This window comes from Eutrigla gurnardus, assembly GCF_963514095.1.
Source record: "Eutrigla gurnardus genome assembly, chromosome: 14".
In the NCBI taxonomy this organism is placed as follows: Eukaryota; Metazoa; Chordata; class Actinopteri; order Perciformes; family Triglidae; genus Eutrigla; species Eutrigla gurnardus.
This window is the reverse complement of record NC_139937.1, coordinates 17,340,838-17,348,460: the sequence shown is the minus strand read 5'-3', so window position 1 is coordinate 17,348,460 and position 7,623 is coordinate 17,340,838. Positions and strand designations below refer to the sequence as shown.

The 7,623-nt window shown below is 41.7% G+C and overlaps 1 protein-coding gene across 1 annotated transcript in view; it reads left to right on the top strand.

Moving 5' to 3' along the window:
- Positions 1–7,623, top strand: part of cpne4a (copine IVa) — a 52,510-nt gene that overhangs the window by 20,171 nt on the left and 24,716 nt on the right. The window contains exons 3-4 of the mRNA XM_084026714.1: positions 534–713; positions 5,735–5,806. Of these exons, the coding sequence (XP_083882840.1) occupies positions 534–713; positions 5,735–5,806 (252 nt within the window). The remainder of the gene's footprint in view (positions 1–533; positions 714–5,734; positions 5,807–7,623) is intronic.

The following is a 7,623-nucleotide window of genomic DNA, read 5'->3' as shown; positions in this document are numbered from 1 at the left end:
GGATCTCCAGCCTGAACGCCATCTGTCCGCTAACACTGAGGACAGGAGGAAAGGAGGCGTCTCTGGCTGTTAGACAGCCGGCTGACTGCATGCAGTGCTGATTTAGATCTCTGTCGTCAGTTTCTCCCCCAGTCTGAGAACTGGATTTTCCTTCAGGTCTCACATCCAAACCACAACATGTCTTTCTATCATATGTCCTTCCTGTTTGCTGCTCGTCATTTTGTCTCCTGGAAGTAAAAACGTAGACAGTTGTAACAGTGTGGTACCTTTAAGGTAACAGTATTTTCCCACTATGGTATTAGTAGCCTACTTAGAAATATGTGATATTAGTACCTTTACTGTAACCGAGTATTTTTACACTGTGGTATTACTACTCTTACTCTAACAGAGTATTTTTACATTGTGGTATTAGTACTTTTACAGTGACACAGTGTTTCTACTGTGTGGTATTAGTACACTGACTGCAGTAAAGTGTCTGAATTCTTCCTAAACCAACAGGTTAATTCTTCATGTTGTTATTTTGTCTCCTGCAGGTGGACCGGACGGAGGTGATCCGCAGCTGTGTGAACCCCACCTACTCCAAGGTCTTCACGTTGGACTTTTATTTTGAAGAGGTGCAGCGTCTGCGCCTCGAGCTGTACGACATCAACAGCAGCCACAACGGCCTGAAGGAGGCCGACTTCCTGGGCTCAGTGGAGTGCACGCTAGGACAGGTGAGTCACCCCGATACACTTTGGTACCAGCTGACCTCAAGCACCTGTTAAAGGTTCCAACATCAACAAAACTACATTCTCTTTCCCATCATTACGTTTCCAGGTAAACAAACAGTTTTGAATGTATTTAAACAGTACAAATCCAAATAATTCTGCTCTGTTTTTTTAATTTTACGAGATAATTATCTTGGAATTACAGAAAAAAAAAAAAACTGCTCTGTTTTCCTGAAAACCACAACAAAGGTTTTTTTTTCAGAAAAAAGAGCAAGATTTTTTTCCTCTCAAGTGAATACAATATGCTTCCGTAACTTTGTAATTATGAGCATCTTATAAACGAGTCTGAAAGTTCTACCAGACTGACTTTCTGAGGTGCTTTGTGATTAAAAAACAAACACACAAGTAAAAATGCAGTATAAACAGAATATCATTCTCGGGATTCTCTGTCAAGTTTGTGTACTCATACTCAACACATGTCAGGAAGTTAATCCTTTTTTAAAATTCAAAAATAATAGAGTATTTTACAGGGAGATGTTAATCATCAGAGTCACCTGAGCTGAAAAATAAATGGTTGTTTTTGTTTTTGATCCTGGAAAGCTCCCAGAGCTTCTTCTAATTGACCAAAACGACACAAAAACACTGCAACAAGAAAATAGAAATACAAATGTCTTCTCCAGTTGCTGAAAAGCTAATTATTGGAAATATTGATGTCTTTTTATGGTCAGACAGCAGCTGAACATAAAAACACCATCAACAACTCCATAATAAGCCGAATGCAGCAGAAAACAGCCAAGATAATAATCTTAAAATATACTCCTGACAATACAAATTCAATGAGTTCTCTGCTGGTGTAGATTATTATCGCTGTTATCTTGAGGCTGTCAAATCATGCTCTCACACACAACATTCACAACAAAAGATGAAGACAACAAAGTGACAGAGTAAATTGAATTTATTATTCCTTCGCCTGCAGCACAAATGTGTTTTCAAGGCTTGTGAAGTTTCTTAAATTAGACGTTTTTCCTATGAAGTTTGGTGGAAATGCAAATAATTGCCTCTCCAGTGAAAACTTTCATTTACATAAAAATTAACTATCCAATATATACAAATGCACTGAATGAAAAAGGTCTGAACATAGATGGACTAATTATTAAGGTAATTTAGTATTCAGATTATATTACTGCACCATGTCAAGGACAAACTATAAGCAGAATAACGATTACCTCCAAGACCAAAACTCTGGTCTGTAGAGTGTGTGTGTGTGTGTGTGTGTGTGTGTGTGTGTGTGTGTGTGTGTCTGCTCATCACACTCACTCTCTGTTTAGACACAGCTGACGAATATGTGGAATAGATATTTAAAATATATTTCCAATCGCAAACAGCGATTTAATACTGAATGGATTTTGAAATTTGATCATGTGGGAAATGGATCCGGGAACTCCCAGAGAACAGCAGGAAGAGAGAAGGAAAATTAAATGCGTGGGATGCATAATATATCATCATTAATCAGAATAAAATCCTTTATATTATTTATAATATTTGATATTGTTATATTATCAGAGTATATTCTTGGCAGTTCATCAGCGCGTCACTTTTCTCCAGTGATGCTTCTCCCCTTGGTGCAGCCGATGTTGGTAAAACTACAGTAAACAAGATACCAGCTCACACCAGGGTACTGGTTCTATAAAGAAGATATAAAAACAAGGAAGAGGGAACTACACATTTGTACAAACACAGTCTCGGGAGAGTTTATGAAATAGTCATGAAACTGAAATACTGATTTGCGTACATGCACATGAATTTTACTTTTTTTTTCGTGTCACAGCACGACTTTCAAACTATTTTAATTGGTGACTGCACCATGTTTTTTTCTGTCACTTGGGATGACATTATTCTACAAAACAAATGTTAGGTTTAGGTCTTGTGTCCACAAAGTGCCTTCTTCTGAGCACAAGCTTCTTTTTTCAGCTGTTCTTATTGGGCGTATGAGAGTGATGCATCCAGCTCAATAAAAAGTTATTTTCATAAGGTACGAAATCTATCATTTTTACAGAAGATATATATTTCAGTGCACTAACACTGCCTTTATTGTTTAGCTGCTTCGAACCCTTCAAATCTCTGAACTTTACAGAAAAACACTGGAGACGTAATTGTGAAATGTAGGAGAAGCTTGTTTTGGATGTTCCTGTCGGACAGATACTATCATAACAAAGAGAGACACTCAATGTTACTGGTGTGTGTTGTACTCCAGCATACGCATCCTCTCCGACAGATCGTCTGACAGATTGAACGGTGCCAACTCATCTTACAAAGTATGAAGCAAACATCCCCTGGTTCTCATAGTGGAGAGAAAAAAACAATGTTTAATTAAAAGAGTAGCTGGAATAGATAAAGCAAAGGGCCAATGTTGATATATCATACAACAGTAGTTAGTGTGATGATATATTGTCAAGATATTGTTGGGGGAAAAAACCCATTAATGATGTAAAAATGCTGGGATGAAGCGCTCCCCCTTTCCTGCAACTAAAAGGCATTACATGGACACGGAGCCTGAGGCAACAAAGCTCTTAGTTGGGTTTAGGGAAACTGTCTGGAATGCATCACTTCACAACAACACTTTGGGACAGTTTCATGGATGGAAGTCCTGTGTTGTTGGACCTGCCCACCATCCGTATTCTCAATATTTAATACACCACTCTGGACCTTACAGAGTCACGTGGATGCATTTAATTTAAGTTACCCTTCTTTTGCTCATGTTGTGAGCATGCCCCACTGGCTTAGGGTTGGTTCGTGAGCTTCAGCGAAGGTTTCGGTGTCTGGTGCCTCACCTGTTGCACAACTAACTACTCTATTTTACACGTTTTCAGCAGTAAAACCAGAGTGTAAAGAACTACGGTGGCCTTTAGGTAACAGAACAACGTAAACGGTGTGTTGTCCGTTCTGGGCTACCGTAGAAACATGGCGGTGCAACGTGGCAGACTGTGAAGACCCACTCCCTATGAAGATGCTCATTTTGAGCTCATGAAAATACAAGGATTCTTAGTTTCAGCTGATTATACAGAAAGGAAAACATAGTTATGAATATTATATTCCATTTCTACACACTGGACGGTTAAATATATATTCCCAGTCATTTCCTAAAACAGGTTGTCAACGTGTACACACACAGAATCAACCCATCAAATAATTTTCACAAGCTTAAAGAGAACAAGACTGAAGGACGGAGAGGAGGGAACCGTAATCATCTAGAATTTTCAACCATCTGCTCTTCATCTCATTACTAGCTTAAATCGTTCACTACAACAAAGGAGCGATGCTGCGGATTGTTTTCGGCTTCCTGGGTTGGAACGCTTTTCACATGCAGAGCAGAGGAAGTGGAGCGGAAGTCTGTGATGAAACAATCGATGGGAAAAGCCTCCTCTTCCTCCTCGTCTTCATCTCTCCACCTCGTTTGTGTCCGTGCCAGCAGCAGCAGTGTTGCTCAGCTCGGCTGCCAGCTCCTTCGGCGGCCAGATGGCTGACGGAGCGACGGAGGTTCCTGCTCACAGGCTGGAAGAGACCGTCAGAAACCCTCAGACGGTACTGGCGTTCCGGTTGAAGTGAAGCAGCTGACGATGCAGCTTGTTGATAGCAGCAGGAGAGAAGCTGCAACTTAACTTATACGACACAAACCCTCAGCAAGGCGGCATTATAGGCTCAAGTCCCGCCCGTCTAGTCTGCAATAACATCAGCTTAGTTTGAATCTACAACGATTTCTGATATTGTTGTGGAAATCTTGCACTGATGATTCTTCTTGAAGATGAATAAAAAAACCCCGTAGAGCCTCAGTTGTCCTTACTTGAGGATATAGTTTAATACAAATATCTGCACAGAGAACGTTTGGTACAGTATGGCTGTGTAGACACATTCAGATACCAAATGCTTCCAGAGACATCGTGACCTCGGGTTTTATACAGGGAGTCAGGGACCAAGGACTACCATATCTACTAAGAGAGTCAGGGACCAAGGACTACCATATCTACTAAGAGAGTCAGGGACCAAGGACTACCATATCTGCTAAGAACAATAAAACAATCCTTTCTACAACCAAGGAAAGAAAGCCACCAGTAGTCATTGACATGTGTTGAGTCTAGAATGAAAATATCTGAATGTATCACATATTTTTCTCTAACAGATATGATGGGTCGTTTTTAAAGTTTCTTTTTAATCAGCATCATATCAACATTCATCTCAACTGTGACACCACATGAGAATTTAAACCTCAAACTGGTCTGTATTTCAACATCCTACCCAGGCTGCAACCTCTGATTCTGAAGAGTGAAGCCAAGGCTGAAGTGCCTTAAACTTGCATTCTCTCTACTGGCCATTAGGAGGCAACTCCTCTGGTTGCAAAATTAAGTCACACAGAATGTGGATGAAGAATAAAACCAATCAAACTCCTTTAAATAAGTGACCATGTCTGTGAAGGAAGTCTTTTGGCATTTCCATCAACCTCTCTTGCACACTGTTGCCACCTGCTTCTCACAGCTCCAGGGATCACTAGGAAACAGGTTTATCCTTATAGCTGGTTTTCACAGACACAAGCAACACTACACGTTTCACAGTTCCCCCTTCCAGCATGCTGCTCTCTATCCTCCACCACCACCATGCGGACGCCTACTGTGGAGAATATATAGGAACAACAATCAATCACCCAGATCAGCTGCAGCTGTGTCAATCAGCGGCCACTGCTCCGTGAGCCTCCTCCACACACCCACACACACCTCTCTACCACGCCCACCTCCACACACACTTATTAAGACCAATAACCTCAACTTGAACCTGACTCTAACCCTCAAAGTCAGTCCAAACCTTCAAACACCTTTGAAGAGGCGAGAACAAAATATTCTCACTTTCCAAGATTTCCTTTCCTCGACAGTCTGATACTTTGTCTTATCCCCTTAATGATCACCATAGTCGTGTGTTATTCCAGCCTGACACTTATGCATTAACTGGATTATGTGTGTGTGTGTGTGTGGGTGCAGATCATCTCCCAGAGGAAGCTGTGCAAAGCTCTTCTCAGACCAGGAGGCACCGTGGGAAAGGCCATCATCACGGTGAGCTTCACTCTGTCATCACGTCCTCTCATTGCTTCATCCTCATTCTTTCTAATGACCATCAGGGGGCAACTCCTCTCTGATTGTATAGAAGTCTATGAGAAAATTAGCCTACAGCCCACGTCATTTATTACCTCAGTAAACATGTGTTTGTGGTCTAGTTTCTAGTTTGTGAAGTGCTTGAGGGGCCGTCCAGACGAAGCAAAACAAACTTTTTTTCTCCGTTTTGCCTTGGCGTCGTTTCAAGAAAATCTGCGTCCAGACGAATCCACTGAAAACGACTCAGCGCGCTGTAGTACATATTCCAGGCCCTTATGCGGTGCTGTTTCTGCTACAAAAACGCAGAAGAAGAGACAGAGCTTGACCGGATGTTTGCCATTGCTATGGCAACACGTGAGAGCTACGGCTAATCTCCGCCCGACCACCCGACCACTAAACACCCATAAGATGACAATTTGGCCCGTATAAATAAAACCAACAATAAGCACCAACAGCCGTCACCCTAAGGACCTTGACGAAGCGTTGTCACACGTTGGGATGGATTAATAAGAAAAATAAATGCCTACATTCATGGGAAGTTAGCTAGAAAACGAACACGAAACGGAGGGGTGCCGTTTTTTTCTTTTCCACCCTGAGAGCTGGTTTCAAAAAAGTGTGTTTTCACGCCGCGAAAACGCTGGATCCGTATGGACGGCAGGGCGAAACGCACAACGCTTCTGCGTTTATGCACTGAAAACGTTTTCGTGTGGACAGGCCCTTAAGTGTGAGTGCTCTAAGGCGGGGCTACCTTGTGATTGACAGGTAATTACCACAGCGTTTTTGTCTTAAACTTTAACCATTCCACAGAGTGTCTGTGAAAGTAACTTATGTGTAAATTGGAGATGGCATAAAAAACAAAATGCACCTGCCAAAGAGTGCGACAAGGCAAAATGCTGAAGGCTTCAAACAGCAGTCCACAAACCGATGACGAAGCCACAATGACTGCGTCCACTTCTTATATGCTTTAGTTTTAATGTGGAGAGATTGAGGAGGAAGTGGCTTCTCCACCTCGACATCCTGCTCCATAAAAAAACCCAGCTGTCATTGTTTACAGGTGGGAAGCCAGTGAGGGATCACAGCCTCGCCGCCGCATATTAAACCTTTGTGTTTCTTCGGCAGGGAGATGTTTTTTCCCCTCAACCATCTGATCTCCTACAGAGCCTACTTTGTGGCTTAAACTCTTTACTGATAAAGTTTGTTTGTCTGCAGTCTGAGAGTCTCAGACATTAAAGCCTCCATCAGACAGGAAGTAGGATTTTCTGGTGCTGGTTCTGTGGTTTCTGCAATCAGCTGAGGACTCTGATCCTCAGCCAGCTGTCACATTTACTCGTTCATTTATCTACAGCTGGAAAATCCCTTTCTGATGTTTTTCTTCACCTCTGTGAACACATGAAACGCTTCGGGGGGATTTATTTTGAAAGGATTTCAGTGCAGGAAGCAGTGAATCAGAGCTTTTATATCTGTCTTTAAAGAAATAAATCTTTCTGTCTTTTGGTTTTCTGTCTCATTCTTCCAATTCTTCCTTGCTTACCTTTCTGTCATTTTTTCTCTTCCTTCATTCCTTCTTTGATTCATTCTTCCCTTCCTTCCTTTTGGATCCTTTCCCCTTGCCTTCTTTCTTTTCTTACTCCTTCCTTCCTTCCTTCCTTCCTTCCTTCCTTCCTTCCTTCCTTCCTTCCTTCCTTCCTTCCTTCCTAATTCCTCCCTTCTTTGTTTCCTCTATTTTATTCTGTACCTTATTCTTATTTCCTACCTACATCCCTTCTTCTTTCTGTCCT